The sequence below is a fragment of the Carcharhinus amblyrhynchos genome, unplaced genomic scaffold (genome assembly GCF_965287045.1).
Source record: "Carcharhinus amblyrhynchos unplaced genomic scaffold, sCarAmb.v2.hapA scaffold_465, whole genome shotgun sequence".
NCBI classification, from domain to species: domain Eukaryota; kingdom Metazoa; phylum Chordata; class Chondrichthyes; order Carcharhiniformes; family Carcharhinidae; genus Carcharhinus; species Carcharhinus amblyrhynchos.
Window position 1 is genome coordinate 117,357 of NW_027650205.1, and position 18,201 is coordinate 135,557.

At 47.2% G+C, this 18,201-nt stretch overlaps 1 protein-coding gene across 1 annotated transcript in view; it reads right to left on the reverse strand.

The window, feature by feature from the left end:
* The window catches only part of pwp2h (PWP2 small subunit processome component), a 47,945-nt gene extending 31,088 nt beyond the window's left edge, over positions 1-16,857 (reverse strand). Inside the window, exons 1-5 of the mRNA XM_080183911.1 lie at positions 16,787-16,857; positions 2,449-2,561; positions 2,037-2,131; positions 1,571-1,670; positions 1,209-1,352 (exon numbers count right to left, since the gene is read on the reverse strand). Of these exons, the coding sequence (XP_080040037.1) occupies positions 1,209-1,352; positions 1,571-1,670; positions 2,037-2,131; positions 2,449-2,561; positions 16,787-16,804 (470 nt within the window). The 5' untranslated portion in view covers positions 16,805-16,857. The remainder of the gene's footprint in view (positions 1-1,208; positions 1,353-1,570; positions 1,671-2,036; positions 2,132-2,448; positions 2,562-16,786) is intronic.
* Positions 16,858-18,201: the final 1,344 nt, after the last annotated feature.

An 18,201-nucleotide genomic window follows, 5' to 3' on the forward strand; every position in this document is an offset into this window, starting at 1 on the left:
CCTCCCTTTTTGAATATTGGAGTGACATTGGCGACCCTCCAATCTGCAGGGACTGTTCCAGAGTCTATAGAATCCTGGAAGATGACCACCAATGCATCCACTATTTCTAGAACCACTTCCTTCAGTACTGTGGGATGTAGATTATCAGGCCCTGGGGATTTATCCGTCTTCAATCCCATCAACTTTCCCAGCACCATTTCTCTACTAATATTGATGTCCCTCAGTTCTTCACTCTCACTAAATCTTGCATTGTCCAACATTTCTGGTAAGTTATTTGTCTCCTCCTTTGTGAACACAGAACATCAGTGTGTATTTACCTGGTTGGCCATTTACTTGTTCCCCATTTCTGACTGTAAGGGAACTACAGTTGTCTTCATTAATCATTTTCTCTTCACATACTTGTGGAAACTTTTAGTCAGTTTATATGTTCCCCACAAGCTTACTCTCGCATTGTATTTCCCACTTCTTAATCAATCCCTTTGTCCTCCTTTGCTGAATTCTAAACTGTCTCCAACCTTCCAAGTCTGCTGGTTTCTTTTCTGGCCAATATTTGCTTCTTCAATAGCTTTAGACTGTAACCTTTTCCGTCCACAGTGACTCCCCCTTTTGTAGTTTATTCTTTTTCAGCTCCCTCGCCTACCCCAACATAACCCCACCCTCCCCCACATGGTCACCTGTCCTTTGCCGTTCAGTTGCTCCCATTAACACATTCTGCTACCTCCTCTTTTGCCACTATTAGCACTCTTCATCCCTTCCTAGCATCATTAATGCTCCTCTGTCCATGACATCTTTGTCAATCTCTCCTTTGCCCTGACCTATCCTTGTTATTCTATTCCGCCTCACCCCCTCCATCCAGCTCTCCTACGATATAATTCATTACGTTTCAACTTTTCTTCCGTTCTGTAGAAGGGTAATTTAGACTCAAAACATTAACTCTGTTTCTCTCCAAAGACACTGCCAGGCTTGCTGAGTTTATCCAGCATTTTCTGTCTTATTGGGAAAATAGCGATCTGAACCTCTGTGTCACACTGACACCAAAGGGGGAACAGAGGCTGTGTGTTTCAGTCCCACTCCAGGAGCTTTCTATCCCAGGCTGAAACAAGCATGGCCACATTTATCTGCTCATTATCTCAGGAGTGTTTGTGACATCTTGCTGTGTACAGGTTGCACTGTCTGTGTGGGACATCGAGAAGGTGAAAGGTTCTTACTTTGAATCATCAGTCCAGTCAATACACGTTGTCTCATCATAGGGTCCAAAATAACTTTTATCCAGAACAAAGGGGTTGAATTCTCGGCTCTTGCCAGGAGCGTGATACATCAAGACAACATTCTCCTTGCTCACCACAAACTTCCTGTTAAACAACAACAGCAAATCAGACTAAACACAGCAGCTGGGATAACACAGGTCCACCCACAGTCTGGCTGCTCCTGACACACAGCACCACCCGGGTGACCCGTCTAACTGGACAGTGGTCTCTGGGTGCAGCACATGTCCTGACGGGCAGGGCTGGGCTGTGAAGGAAGACGCCTCTTTCCAGCAGGGCAGAGCTACCGGATTGATGTTTCTTACCTGCCATCAGGTGAGAAGCTGACACTGTGGACCCGAGTGTGGAAGTGGAAATGATGCAACACAGACTTACTGATCAAACTGACCAACAAGGCAGCCCCCTCTGTAAACAAACACAAACACCAGAGTTAGAGAGTGCACACAGCACAGAGAGAGGGGGCGGGGAGCAGACGGGGCAGGGGCCGGGCAGGGGGCCAGGCGCGGCGGGGCCGGACAGGGTGGGGAGGGGGCAGGATGGAGTGGGCTTGAGGTCCAATACTTGCTGAACCATTTTGGAGATTTCATTGTCCCTGTGGCCAACTGCAATGTGAAGGAACACAATGCAAATCCAAAGCACGACATCTCTTTCAGGGACTACCTCAGTTACTGGATAGAACACAGGGAGAGTGACTATTCGTCTCCGCAGGGCGGCTTGGACGGGGTGGGGAGGAGCCAGACAGGGCGGGGAGGTGGGGCATTATTCACCTACCTTCATCAACCAGAATGGCCAGATGTCCATCTGGAGACAGCCCCACACACAGAATGTTTCGTTGAGTGGCAACTGGCAGTGTCTCTGACTTGTTACTGCAACAAAATCAAACGTGGTCAGGTTCAGGGCAAACCCCCCCTGCCAAATACAACCAAATCCATCCTGCAGGAAACACACCAAACCTCCCCCCACCCCAGGGAACATACTAAACCCAAACCCCACTCCCTAGAGAGTGTGTAACTGATATTGTATCAGTGAGCAGGATTTCATCAGTGGTAAAGCACATTGTGATCGCCACAGATTGAAAGAGGCTGGAGAAGAATGCAAGCTCTATCCCCACCTCTCCCTCGCTCATACTGTTCCACAGGACTCCCAGAGTTTCTCAAACAGTTTCAAAGTTCAACAAACTCACTTTTTTAGATCAAAAATTGTGACTCGATTTCCAACTGGACTGATAACAGAGTTTCCATCCAGCGAAAAGTTCAGGTTTCCGTGTCGATAAACCGTCCCCAGCAGGTTCGAGAACTGAGAGGTGGAAAAACACGTTTATTCAGAGAGGTAGCAAGAGCTGGGCACTGGGAAGGAGACGGAATACAGGTGCAAGGGGGGGTAGGAAGTCCCATTACCACTATTATGTACAAATCTTCTCTTCAACGTATCTCCAAAATTCTGCTCCCCCCCATTCCTTTCACACTAAAACTATTCCAGTTAATATCAAGGTAGTTAAAAGCCCTGACTATACCACCCTATTGTTTTTGCACGTTGCAGAGATTTGCCTATTCTGTGTGTAACTGTTTGGAGTTTCACAGTACTTTCTCAATGAGACTACTTGCGTCCTAAGCTCCATCCACAAAGCCTCACTTGACAATCCTTCAAACACATCATCCCTCCTCACAGCTCTAATTGTTTCTTGTACAGAGTTGCAACCCCACTCTTCTCTACCCCTCTCTCTAACTCGTCTCAAATGTTGAGCTTTAATTCCTGTCCTGCTTTCAGGCTACCATTAACTGAGTAAGTCCTGCCCTGGTTCAATCTACCAAAATGCATCACCTCACATTTATCTAAATTAAACTCCATCTGCCATTTGTCAGCCCACTGACCCAATTGATCAAGATCCCACTGCAATTGGTGGTAACTTTCTTCACTATGCCACCAATCTAGGTGTCATCTGCAAACTTACTAACCATGCCTCCTATATTCTCATCCAAATCATTAATATAAATGACAAATAACAGTGGGCCCAGCACTGATTCCTGAGGCACACCGCTGGTCACAGGCCTCCAGTTTGAAAAACAACTCCCTACAACCACCCTCTGGCTTCTTTTATCAAGTCAATTTTGTATCCATTTAGATTCCTCACCCTGGGAGATTTAACTTTATGCAACAACCTACCATGTGGTACCTTGTCAAAGGCCTTGCTAAAGTCCATGTAGACAACATCAACTACACTGCCCTCATCTACCTTCTTGATTACCCCTTCAAAAAACTCAATTAAATTTGTGAGACATGATTTTCCACTCACAAAGCCATGCTGACTGTCCCTAATCAGTCCTTGCATCTCTAAATGCCTGTAGATCCTGTCTCTCAAAATACCTTCCAACAATTTACCCACCACAAAAGTGAGGCTCACTGGTTTGTAGTTCCCAGGCTTTTCCCTGCAGCCCTTTTTAAACAAAGGCACAACATTTGCCACTCTCCAATCTTCAGGTACCTCACCCGTGAACAATGGATAATTCAAATACCTCGACTAGGAGACCCACAATTTCCTCCCTAGCCTCCCACAATGTCCTGGGATGCACTTCATCAGGTCCCAGGGACTTATCTACTTTGAGAGAGACCAGGAGACTAGCAGAGTGAGGATTACTCCTAGGAATGCCAGCACCAACATGATAGCTGAATGGCCTTCTATGCTGTAACTAAACTATGTCCCACTGCTTTCTGTCCTTAAGCTAATAGTTTATCCAACTAGATATTGCCTTTCCTGCTCCATGAAGCTCAATCTGAAGCAGCCTTTTATCTGGTTATTTGTCACACTTTCTTAAATTCCAACATCCAGTACATTCCTCTCATCACCACCTTCCCAACGCCGGTGTGGCTTCCCCAAAATCACCTCTGCTCCATTTCACCCACGTCCATCCTTGCTATCCAGTCACACCCATCCCTGTCCTCTCCCCTCCCCCAGCTGGGGGTCTCTCCTGTCTGCAGCTTGTGGGTCCGATTCCAGCCTCCGGAACGTTGATGAAAGCCAGACTGAGGGAACGCACCCTGTCACTGTCCAAATCCACAATTCATTCTTCCACACGCTCCTGGAAGGACAGAGCTTATCCAAACCTCTGCTGCCTGTGTCCAAAACCCGATATCTCCTTGCTACCTTATTTTGATCATCATGACCCTATGAAGCAGCTCGGGATAATTCACTAAAGACATAAAAGGTGTTGTTGTCAGAGGGGCTGTACAAAGGGAAGGCTGCATTATCAGAGGTGATGTTAAACTTATGCCCTGTCCACCCTGTTGGCTGCACAGAAAGATTCCAGGCACTATGGGAAGAAGTGAAGGGGAGTTGGATCTTGGCCAATATTTAACCCTGAACCCACATCACTAAAAATATTCTACTTGTCCAGAAATGACATCAACGTTTGTAGGATCTTGCTCTGCACAAATTGACTGCCAAACCTCCTACAGGACAACAGAAAACACACATCCAAACTACATCATACAAAGCACCATACCCTGAAAATATTTCACCCATAAACTACCTCGATTGTATTACAACATTCTGCCACAACTTGTGCGAGGTGCTGTGGAAAATACACGTTCTGATTTTCTTCCTACTTGTCCAACAGGCTAATGTCATCACCTCCATCACACAGATTGGTCCAGTTCAAGGGAACATAGAATGCTACAGTGCAGAAAGAGGCCCTTTGGCCCATCGAGTCTGCACTGAACACAATCCCACCCAGGCCCTACCCCCATAGCCTGACATATTATACCCACTAACCCCATCTAACCTATGCATCCCTGGACACTAAGGGGCAATTTCTTAGCATGGCCACTCAACCTTAACTTTTGCCTGGTGATTGTGGAGTGATGTTCATTCATCTGTTGTCGTAGTGTCATATCCACATCATGACCATTAGCAGCACGGTAGCACAGTGGTTAGCACTGCTGCTTCATAGCTCCAGGGTCCTGGGTTCGATTCCCAGCTTGGGTCACTGTCTGTGTGGAGTTTGCACATTCTCCTCGTGTCTGCGTGGGTTTCCTCCGTGTGCTCCGGTTTCCTCCCACAGTCCAGACTGTTCCCTTCCTGTTGGTGAACACTTCAGTGGTCACGGGCATTCAGCCTCTGACCTTCAGGTAAGCATTCTCCAAGGCGGCCTTCACGACACACGACAGCGCAGAGTCGCTGAGCAGAGACTGATAGCCAAGTTCCGCACACGAGGACGGTCTCAGCAGGGATCTTGGGTTCATGTCGCACTATCTGTAACCCCCATGACTTGCCTGGGTTTGCAAAACCTCACTTACTGTACTGTCTGGAGACAATACACATCTCTTTAACCTGTGATCAGTGCTCCTTCCACTCACATTGTCGGCCACTTTAGGTCTTGAACAGCAGGTTAGGTGTAAAGATTCGCATTCTAATCAGTAATCTCTAAACTGTCTGTGCTTTATATGCTCTGTCTGAGGCCAGAACTCTCCATTCACCTGAAGAAGGGGCAAACCCCAAAAGCTTGTGAGTTTACTATCAAATAAATCGGTTGGACTTAAAACTGGTAACGTGCTGCCCCACAGGGTGGGAAAAGGACTCTGTCTGACTGGAAAATGGACGGTTTTCCAATCAGACGCCAAGATCTAATCGGGAAATGGCATCATTTTTCTTCACCTCGCGATACCTTTCCGGGCACACCCCACGAAGCAATCGGATTAGAGGTCTGATTGCTATATATACCTGCACCACCCAGAGCTCCTTTTTAAGTGGAGATGGGTGCTCAGGTAAGATCGCAGGGTTGGTTAAAAAGGATCGTAGGAGGAGAGATAATCAGCCGTGGATAACGAAGGAGGTAAAGGAAAGTATTAAATTAAAAGCGGATGCGTTTAGAGTAGCTAAGAGTAGTGGGCGAGAAGAGGACTGGGAGAGGTTTAAATATCAACAAAGAATGACGAAGGAGTTGATAAAGAAGGGGAGGATAAACTATGAAGCTGGGCTAGCGCTTAATGTAAAAAAGGATAGTAAGAGTTTTTATAAATATATAAAAAGGAATAGGCTGACTAGGGTGAACACTGGACCCTTAGAGGATGAGGGGGAACTTAGTGGTAGGGGATGGGGAGATGGCTGAGGTTTTGAATAACTTTTTTGTTTCGGTCTTCACAGAGGACGCGAATAGTTTGCCGGGTGTTAGCGATGGAAAGATGGTAGGAGTGGAGGGCCTGAGTGACATTATTTTTACTAGAGAGGCAGTGCTCGAAAGACTGGAGGGACTGATTGTGAACAAGTCCCCAGGACAGGATGGAATGCATCCAAGGGTCCTGAAAGAAATGGCAGAGGTGATAGTGGATGCCTTGATGATTATTTTCCAAACATCGCTGGAAGATTGGAAAACGGCTAATGTTACGCCGTTGTTTAAGAAGGGTGGCAGGCAAAAGGCAGGGAATTATAGGCTGGTTAGTTTAACGTCTGTTGTAGGTAAAATGTTAGAATCCATGATCAAGGAGAAAATAGCGAGGCATCTTGAGGAGAATTGTTTGATAGAGCAGACGCAGCACAGTTTCGTTAAGGGGAAGTCGTATCTGACGAATTTATTGGAGTTCTATGAGGATGTGTCTAGGGCGGTGGATAGAGAGCCGGTGGATGTGGTCTTTCTTGATTTTCAGAAGGCGTTTGATAAGGTGTCACACAAGAGGTTATTACAGAAGGTCAGGGGGCATGGAGTTGGGGGTAGGGTGTTAGCGTGGATAGGGGATTGGCTGTCAAATAGAAGGCAGAGAGTGGGGGTCAATGGGTGCTATTTGGATTGGCGGTTGGTGACTAGTGGAGTGCCCCAGGGGTCGGTGCTGGGGCCTCAGCTGTTTACCATTTATATAGATGGTCTGGAGGAGGGAACCAAGTGTATGGTGTCGAAATTTGCTGATGACACCAAGATTGGTGGAGGGTGTGGAAAGTCTGCAGAAGGATCTAGATAGGCTGGGCGAATGGGTCAGGAACTGGCAAATGGAATTTAATGTTGGCAAGTCTTAAGTTGTCCACTTTGGTAGGAAGGACTATTACTTACATGGTGAAAAACTGCAGCAGGCGACGGTGCAGAGGGATCTCGGGGTCCTTGTGCATGAGTCGCAAAAACCCAGCTTGCAGGTGCAGCAGGTGGTCAGGAAGGCTAATGGGATGCTGGCCTTCATAGTGAGGGGGATTGAATATAAAAGTAGGGAGGTCTTGCTGCAACTGTACAGGGCACTGGTGAGGCCACAGCTGGAGTACTGTGTGCAGTTTTGGTCGCCGCACTTACGCAAGGATATTTTGGCCTTGGAGGGAGCGCAGAGGAGGTTTACTAGGCTGATACCGGAGTTCAGGGGGTTGAACTATGAGGACAGGCTGAATAAACTAGGCTTATACTCGTTAGAGTTTAGAAGAATGAGGGGAGATCTCACTGAGACATATAAGATGATGAATGGGATGGATAGGATAGAGGTGGAGAGATTCTTCCCGCTCAGAAAGGACAGGAGGACTAAAGGGCACAGCCTCAAGATAAAGGGGGGGCAGATTAGAACGGAGTTGAGGAGGAACTTCTTCACTCAAAGGGTGGTGAATCTCTGGAATTCTCTGCCCGTTGAAGTGGTGGAGGCTGCCTCGCTAAATATATTTAAGATGCGGGTTGATGGGTTTTTGATAGGCAAGGGGATTAAGGGTTATGGGGAGAGGGCGGAAAAGTGGAACTGAGCCATGACAGATCAGCCATGATCTTATTAAATGGCGGGGCAGGCTCGAAGGGCTAGATGGCCTACTCCTGCTCCTATTTCTTACGTTCTTATGAATAGCTGAATTTCAAATATCGTGATTAAATACTGTGATAGATGCCCACATCACAGCAACAATGAAAGAAGGAAATATTATAATGGCTTGTCTTTAGCTGAAAAGTTGCGATATTTGAGGTTAAGTTTGAGCGTGTGGTATTTGGAAAGCAGGACTTTGCTCAAACCTGTTGGACGGTGAAACAGAGAAATGGAGGTTTCCAGATCAATTCTCTGCCCAAGATCAGCAAAAATAAGAACGAGTTAAGGAGCAACCAGCAGTGAATCCAGTTTGATAATGGCCTCTAACTGAGCAAATTCAGCTGGGCTGAAGCAGAGGTACGGGGAACAAGTCTTGTGGAATTATCTTATTTTAAACTATACTTTCATTTCATGTCATTAATATGATTAACTTCAAAGAAAAGGAAATTATTCAGAGTTTAAATCCCCTAATTTAAGGAAAGATACTATTTCATGTTGCAGCTTAATATAACTTTGGTTAGGCCACATTTTGTGTTCAAATCTGGTCGCCACATTACAGGAAGGATGTGGAGGCTTCAATGGGGGTGCAGAAGAGGTTTACCAGGGTGCTGCCTGGAGTGCAGGCTATGAGCTATAAGGAGAGGTTGTTTTCTCTGGAGCAGCTGAGGGTAGACCTGATTAAAGTCTATAAAATTATGAGAAGCATCAAATTTCTAATACTAGGGGGCACACACTTTTGATATGATTTATTATTGTCACAAGTATTGGGTGTGTTAAACATGTATTAAAGTGAAAAGTATTTTTTCTTGCGCCCTATACATTCACAGAGAAGGAAAGGAGAGAGTGGAGAATGTAGTGTTACAGTCACAGCTCGGGTGTAGAGAAAGAGTAACTAAATGCGAGGTAAGTCCATTCAAAAGCCTGACACCAACTGGGAGGAAGCTGTTCTTGAGTCAGTTGGTATGTGACCTCAGACTTTTGTATCTTTGTCCCAAAGGAAGGTGGAAGAGAGAATGTCCGGAGTGTGTGGGGTCCTTAATTATGCTGGCTGCTTTTCCGAGGCAGGGGGAAGTGTAGACAGAGTCAGCGGATGAGAGGCTGGTTTGTGTGATGGATTGGGCTACATTCACAATCTTTTGTAGTTTCTTGCAGTCTTGGACAGAGCAGGAGCCCACACCAAGCTGTGATACAACCAGAAAGAATGCTTTCTATGGTGCATCTGTAAAAGTTGGTGAGTCACAAATCAAATCAAATCAAATGTGACTCCAGAGCCACAATAATATGGTTGACTCTTAAAACACCCTCAGGGATGAGCAATAAATGCTGGCCCAGCCAGTAACGTCCACATCCCACGAATGAATAAGAAAGATGCAGAGAGGGTGCTTCCTATCGTGGGACAGTGTAACACCAGAGAGCACAGTCTCAGAATAAAGGGACACCAATGTAACACTGAGATGAGGAGGAATTTATCCACTCAGGATATGCCGTGTACCTGGTGGATGGTGTTCTCACATGAGATGATGTCATCCATGTCGATGATCCGGCACCGATTCCGGAGAATAGTCCATGGTGAGTCTGATAATGGGATGGAAGTCCGGAATCAGTGACGTTCTTGTACACATGCATCTCCATCAAGGATGGTCACCTCAGCACCTCACTGTACCGCAAGCCCACAGATAACCTCACGATACTCCGCTTCTCCAGCTTCCACCCTAAACACATTAAAGAAGCCATCCCCTACAGACAAGCCCTCCGTATACACCGGGATCAGCTCAGATGAGCAGGATTGCGACAGACACCTCCAGATGCTGAAAGGTGCCCTCATAAGAACAGGGTATGGCGCTCAACTCATCAATTAACAGTTCCGATGTGCCAGAGCAAAAAACCGCACCAACCTCCTCAGAAGACAAACAGGGGACACGGCAGACAGACTACCCTTCATCGTCCAGTACTTCCCCGGAGCAGAGAAGCTATGACATCTTCTCCAGAGTCTACAACATGTCATTGATGAAGACAAACATCTCGCCAGGGCCATCCCCACAACCCCACTTCTTGTCTTCAAACATTCGCACAACCTCAAACAGACCATTGTCCACAGCAAACTACCCAGCCTTCAGGAGAACAGTGACCACAACACCACACAACCCTGCCACAGCAACCTCTGCAAGACATGCTGGGTCATCGACATGGATGACATCATCTCACGTGAGAATACCATCCACCAGGTACACAATACATACTCTTGCAACTCGGCCAATGTTGTCCACCCAACACGCTGCAGGAAAGGATGTCCCAAAGCATGGTACATTGGGGAGACCATGCAGACGCTACAACGGATGAATGAACATCGCTCGACAATCACCAGGCAAGACTGTTCCCTTCCTGTTGGTAAACACTTCAGCTGTCACGGGTGTTTGGTCTCTGATTTTCGGTAAACGTTCTCCAAGGCAGCCTTCACAACACACGACAGTGCAAAGTCGCTGAGCAGAGACTGATAGCCAAGTTCCGCACACATGAGCAAGGCCTCAACCGGGATCTTGGGTTCATGTCACACTATCTGTAACCCCCCCTGACTTGCCTGGGCTTGTAAAATCTCACTTACTGTACTGTCTGGAGACAATACCTAACCTATGCTAATGCTATCTCCACTCACACTGTCCGCATCTTTAAGACTTGAATAGCAGGTTAGCTGTAAAGACTTGCATTCTAATCAGTTATTCTGTAAACTGTGAGACTTTATATGCCCTTCTCTTATCAGAATCTTCCACACACCTGACGAAGGAACACCATTTCCGAAAGTTTGTAAGATTACTATCAAGTAAACTGGTTGGACTCTAACCTCGTGTCGTGAGACTTCTTACAGGGGAGGTCCCAGAGGATTGGAGAATAGCCAAAGTTGTTCCTTTGTTTAAGGAGGTAGCAAGAATAATCCAAGTAATCCAAGGTGTTGATGTGATCGGCGCAACTCGTGGGCCGAAGGGCCTGTTTGTGCTGTAGTGTTCTATGTTCTATGTAATACAGGCCGGTGAGCCTTACATCAGTGGTAGGGAAATTGTTGGAAAGGATTCGAGAGAGGATTTATTCCCATCTGGAAATAAGTGGACGTATTAGCGAGAGGCAACATGGTTTTGTGAAGGGGAGGTCGCGTCTCACAAATTTGATCAAGTTTTTTGAGGAAGTGATGAAGATGATTGATGAGGGTAAGGCAGTGGATGTTGTCTACACGGACTTCAGTAAGGCCTTTGACAAGGTCCCTCATGGCAGACTGGTGCAGGTGAAGTTGCATGGGATCAGAGGTGAGCTGGCAAGGTGGATACAGAACTGGCTCGGTCATAGAAGACAGAGAGTAGCAGTGGAGGGTGCGTGTCTGAATGGAGGGCTGTGACAAGTGGCGTTCCTTAGATCAGTGCTGGGACCTTTGCTGTTTGCAATAATATATAAATGATTTGGAAGAAAATGTAACTGGTTTGATTAGTAAGTTTGTGGATGACACAAAGGTTGGTGGATTTGTGGATAGCGATGAGGACCATTGGGATACAGCAGGATATAGATCAGTTGGAAACTTGGGTGGAAAGATGGCAAATGGAGTTTAATCCGGATAAATGTGACGTAATGCAATTTGGAAGATCCAAAAGATAGGAAATATACAGTAAATGGCAAAATCCTTAAAGGTAGCGATAGGCAAAGGGATCTGGGTGTACAGGTACACAGATCACTGAAAGTGGCAACGCAGGTGGAGAAGGTAGTCAAGAAGGCATACGGCATGCTTGCCTTCATCGACCGGGGCATTGAATTTAAAAATTCAAAAAGTTAAAAAAATTTAAAAAGTCATGTTACAGCTTTATGGAACCTTAGTTAGGCCACACTTGGAATACAGAGTTCAATTCTGGTTGTCACACCACCAGAAGGATGAGGAGGCTTTGGAAAGGGTACAGAAAAGATTTACCAGGATGTTGCCTGGCATGGAGGCATTAGCTACGAGGAGAGATTGGAGAAACTTGGTTTGTTCTCACTGGAATGACAGAGGTTGAGTAAAATATAAAATATAAAAGTAGGGAGGTCTTGCTGCAGCTGTATAGGGCATTGGTGAGGCTGCAACTGGAGTACTGTGTGCATTTTTGGGCGCCGCACCTGCGCAAAGATATTTTGGCCTTGGAGGGAGTGCAGAGGAGGTTTACTAGGCTGATACCGGAGTTGAGGGGGTTGAGCTATGAGGAGAGGCTGAATAAACTGGGCTTGTACTCGTTAGAGTTTAGAAGAATGAGAGGAGATCTCATTGAGACGTATAAGATGATGAATGGGATGGATAGGATCGAGGTGGAAAGACTCTTCCCGCTCAAAAAAGACAATAGGACTAGGGGGCACAGCCTCAAGATAAAAGGGGGGCGGTTTAGAACGGAGTTGAGGAGGAACTTCTTCACTCAAAGGATGGTGAATCTCTGGAATTCTCTGCCCGTTGAAGTGGTGGAGGCTGCCTCGCTAAATATTTTTAAGATGCGGGTTGATGGGTTTTTAATAGGAGAGGGGATTAAGGGTTATGGGGAGAGGGCGGGAAAGTGGAACTGAGCAGCAACAGATCAGCCATGATCTTATTGAATGGCGGGGCAGGCTCGAAGGGCTGGATGGCCTACTCCTGCTCCTATTTCTTATGTTCTTAAGGGGAGACCTGTTAGAAGTCTACAAGATTATGAGGGGCACAGACAGAGAGGATAATCAGAAGCTGTTTCCCTGGGTGGAAGAGTCAATTACTAGGGGGCACAGGTTTAGGATGCGAGGGGCAAGGTACAAAGGTGATGTATGAGGTAAATTTTTTTTACACAGAAGGTGGTGGGTGCCTGGAACTCGCTGCCAGGGGAAATAGTGGAAGCGGATAGGATAATGAGTTTTAAGAGGCGTCTGGACAAATATATGAATAGAATGGCAATAGAGGGATATGGTCCCCGGAAGGGTGGGAGGTTGTTGTTCAGTCGGGCAGCATGGTCAGTGCAGGCTTGGAGGGGCCGAAGGACCTGTTCCTGTGCTGTAATTTTCTTTGCCCTTGGATTGGCATGGTGTAAAAAGGAGGGATTAATTAATGATCCTGTTGTAAAGGATCCTCCAGGGAAGAGTGTTTACTGCATGCTAGAATTTCTAATACAGTGAGGGCAAGAAACCACTGGCTCACACTAGCGATCTGGAGTTAAACAAAGGTAATGAAATAAGCACAAGGACAGATTTGCCTCAAGTAAGCTGGGCAGGAAGACTGAAAGGTAGGTCAGTAGAAGAACTGTAGCAGACATTTAGGGAGATATTCAAGTCCTCCCAACAAAATGGATGTGGATGGCCTGACTAGAGAGGGGACAAAACTTGAGCTCCTCTTGGGAAATAAGGGCAGGTGACAAAAGTGTTAATGAGGGATCACTTTGGGACCAGTGACCATAATTCTATTAGTTTTAAGATAACTATGGAGAATGATAGGACTGTCCCAAAAGTTAATATTTTAAATTGGGGCAAGGCCAATTTAAGGCCACACTTCGGTTACGAGTGGTGTGCCTCAGGGATCTGTTTTGGGGCCACTGCTGTTTGTAATTTTTATTAATGATCTGGATGAGGGTATAGTTGGGTGGATTAGTAAATTTGCTGATGACACCAAAGTCGGAGGTGTGGTAGATAGTGAGGAAGGGTGTCATAGTTTGCAGGGTGACTTAGACAGGTTGCAGAGCTGGGCCGAGAGGTGGCGGATGGAGTTTAATGCGGAGAAGTGTGAGGTAATTCATTTTGGTAGGAATAACAGATGTGTCGAGTATAGGGCTAACGGGAGGACTTTGAATAGTGTGGATGAACAGAGGGATCTAGGTGTATGTGTACATAGATCCCTGAAAGTTGGGAATCAAGTAGATAGGGTGGTTAAGAAGGCATACAGTGTCTTGGCGTTTATTGGTAGGGGGATTGAATTTAGGAGTCGCAGCGTCATGTTGCAACTGTACACAACTCTGGTGCGGCCGCATTTGGAGTAGTGTGCAGTTCTGGTCCCCGCATTACAGGAAGGATGTGGAGGTTTTGAAGAGGGTGCAGAGGAGGTTTACCAGGATGTTGCCTGGTATGGTGGGGAGGTCCTATGAGGAGAGACTGAGGGATTTGGGGTTGTTTTCGCTGGAAAGAAGGCAGCTAAGAGGGGATCTTATTGAAACATATAAGATGATTAGAGGTTTAGATAGGGTGGACAGTGATAGCCTTTTTCCTCGGATGGAGAAAGCTAGCACGAGGGGGCATGGCTTTAAATTAAGGGGGGTAGTTATAGGACGGATGTCAGGGGTAGGTTCTTTACCCAGAGGGTGGTGAGGGATTGGAATGCCCTGCCTGCTGCGGTTGTAAATGCGCCTAGTTTGGGGGCGTTTAAGAGATCCGTGGATAGGTTTATGGACGAAAAGGGATTGGTTTAGGTTAGTGGGTCATTGTTTTTTAACTGGTCGGTGCAACATCGTGGGCCGAAGGCCCTGTTCTGCGCTGTAACGTTCTATGTTCTAAGGCCAATTTTGATGGTATCAGGCAGGAACTTTCAAAAGTTAATTGGCGGAGTCTGTGGGAAAGAAAAGGGACGTCAGGTAAGTGGGAGGCTTTCAAAAGTGTGTTAACCAGGGTTCAGGGTTCAACATTCCTCTTAGAGTGAAGGGCAAGACTGGCAGAAGTCGGGAACCCTGTGTGACTCAGGATATTGAAGCCCTGATCAAGAAGAAAGAGGCACATTTAATGCTTAGTCAGCTGGGATCAAGTGAATCCCTTGAAGAGTATAGTGAGTGTAGGAGTAGAGTTAAGAGAGAAATCAGGAGGGCAAAAAGGGGACACAAAATTGTTTTGGCAGATAAGGCAAAGGAGAATCCAAAGAGCTTCTACAAATACATAAAGTGCAAAAGAGTAACAAGGGAGAGAACAGGGCCTCTTAAGGATCAACAAAGTAATCTATGTGCGGATCCACAAGAGATGGGTGAGATCCTAAATGGATATTTCTCATCAGTATTTACTGTTCAGAAAAGCATGGATGTTAGGGAATTTGGGGAATTAAATATTGATGTCTTGAGGAGTGACATATCACAGAGGAGGTGCTGCTGGAAGTCTTAAAGTGCACCAAGGTAGATAAATCCCCAGGATCTGATGAGGTGTATCCCAGGACATTGTGGGAGGCTAGGGAGGAAATTGCAGGTCCCCTAGCAGAGATATCTGAATCATCAATAGACATGGGTGAGGTGCCTGAAGATTGGAGAGTGGCAAATGTTGTGCCTTTGTTTAAAAAGGGCTGCAGCAAATAGCCTGGGAACTACAAACCAGTGAGCCTCACATCTGTGGTGGGTAAATTGTTGGAAGGTATTTTGAGAGACAGGATCTAAGGCATTTAGAGATGCAAGGACTGATTAGGGACAGTCAGCATGGCTTTGTGAGTGGCAAATCTTGTCTCATAAATTTGATTTGAGTTTTTTGAAGGACTAATCAAGAAGGGATATAGGGCAGTGCAGTTAATATTGTCTACATGAACTTTAGCAAGACCTTTGACAAGGTACGGCTGATCTTTTTCTGAACTCAGCTCCACTTACCTGCCTTCTTACTACAACCCATAATTCCTTTACTGTTCAAAAATTTATCTATCCTTGCCTTAAAAACATTCAATGAGGTAGCCTCAACTGCTTCACTGGGCAGGAAATTCCAAAGATTCACAACTCTGTGTGAAGAAGTTTCTCCTCAACTTAGTTTTAAATCTGTTTCCCATTATTTTGAGGCTGTGCCCCCTAGTTCTCGTTTCACCTGCCTGTGAAAACAACTTCCCTGGTTGGCGAGATATAACCACTGGGGTGTCACAAGGTTTGGTCTTTGGGCCCCAACTATTTGTATTCTATATTAATGACTTCAACACAGGGTTAGAAGCCTCTACAGCCAAATTTGCAGAGGATGCCACAATAGGTGGGACAGTAAGTTGTGTCAAAGAAATAAGAAATTTACAAGTTTATTTATTAATGTCACAAGCTGACTTACATTAACACTGCAATAAAGTTACTGTGAAAATCCACTAATCACCACTCTCTGTTGCCTGTTCAGGTCAATACTCCTAACCAGCCTGTCTTTCAGACTGTGACAGGAAATCTGAGTACCTGGAGGAAACCCACGTAGACATGGGGAGAACATGCAGACTCCACACAGACAGTGACCCAAGCCGGGAATCGATGTGAGACAGCAGTGTTAACCCACTGTACCACCCCACGTGTCTCAGTGAGAGGTTATCCATCAGGGAAAAGGGAAACTATCTGAATGAGAGATTAGCGGGTGGGGGGGGGAGAGGGGGGAGAGTTCAGCACAGGGCGGTGTGCCGCCACCCCCCCCACCACACTACTGCACAACCCTCACCCTATACACCCCCACTACACACCCCCCCACCCCCGCACCAGAGCCCCTCCCCCAGTCTCCCACATGGCCCTATCTCTCACACACACACCTCCCCCCGTGCTCTCTCTCCCTTACCCGGAATCCCAGGCCCCCATGCCTCTGTCTCTCACACAGCCCCCTCACACTCCCTCTCCCCCCCCCGGCCCCCCGCTCTCCCCCCCCGGCCCCCATGCCTCTCTCCCCCCCCGGCCCCCATGCCTCTCTCCCCCCCCGGCCCCCCGCTCTCCCCCGGCCCCCCGCTCTCTCCCCCGGCCCCCCGCTCTCCCCCGGCCCCCCGCTCTCCCCCGGCCCCCCGCTCTCCCCCGGCCCCCCGCTCTCCCCCGGCCCCCATGCCTCTCCCGGCCTCTCTCCCTTACCCGGAATCCCAGCCCCATGCTCTCTCCAGCTCTCTCGGCCTCGCGCTGCCTCTCGCGATTCTCCCTCTCGTGCCGCGGCGATTTCGGGGAAGTCTCGCGAGATTGCCGTCCCATCACTCTGATTGGCTATCTGGCCGTCACTGGGAATCGTCCAATCAGTAGACGCGACATCACTGCCCGGGGGCGGGGCCATGCTGTCACTATCCCAGCCGCCTTACAGGCCATTCGGCCCACCCCAACTGTGGTAGCCCCAGACCGATCCCTCCCCCCCCCAACCAAAGGAGCCAGTCCCCCACCCCAGGCACTCAGGACAGCCAATACCCAGCACCCCACACTGTGCAGGGGGCACCGGGGCACCCAGAGGAAACCCACACAGACACGAGGAGAATGTGCAAACTCCACACAGACAGTGACCCAAGCAGGGAATCGAACCTGGGCCCCTGGAGCTGTGAGGCAGCAGTGCTAACCACTGTGCCACATTGCCGCATATCCAATGTACTGTAATGGATTGAAGATTTGATTTGATTTATTGTCACATGTATTAGTACATAGTGAAAAGTATTGTCTCTTGTGCACTACACAGACAAAGCATACCGTTTGAAAAGAAGAGAGTGCAGAATGCAGTGTTACAGTCATAGGTAGGGTGTAGAGAAAGATCAACTTAATGCAAGGTAGGTCTATTTAAAAGTCTGACAGCAGCAGGGAAGAAGCTGTTCTTGAGTCAGTTTCGACGTGATCTCAGACTTTTGTATCTTTTTCCCAATGGAGGGAGGCGGAAGAGAGAATGTCCAGAGTGCACAGGCTTCTTAAGTATACTGGCTGCTTTGCCGAGGCAGCAGCAAGTGTAGACAGAGTCAATGGAGGCTGGTTTGCATGGTGAACTTTTTGTAGTTCCTTACAGTCTTGGACACAGCAGGAGCCATACCAAGCTGTGATACAAGCAGAAAGGATGCTTTCTATAGTGCATCTGTAGAAGTTAGTGAGTCGTAGCCTACATGCTGAATTTCCTCAGTCTTGAGAAAGTAGAGGCGTTGGTGGGCTTTTTTAACTGTAGTATCGGTTTGGAGAGATCAGGACAGATTGGTGATCTGGACACCTAAAAACTTGAAGCTCTCGACCATCTCTACTTCATGCCCATTGATGTAGACAGGGGCACGTTCTCCTTTACGTTTCCTGAAGTTGATGACAATCTCATTCGTTTTGTTGACATTGAGGGAGAGATTATTGTTGCTGCACTAGTCCACCAGATTTTCTATCTCATTCCTGTACTCTGTCTCTTCATTGTTCAAGATCCAACCCACTATGGTGGTGTCATCAGCAAACTTGAAAATCGAGTTGGAGGGGAATTTGGCCACACAGTCATAGGTGTATAAGGAGTATAGTAGGGGGCTGAGAACACAGCCTTGTGGGGCACC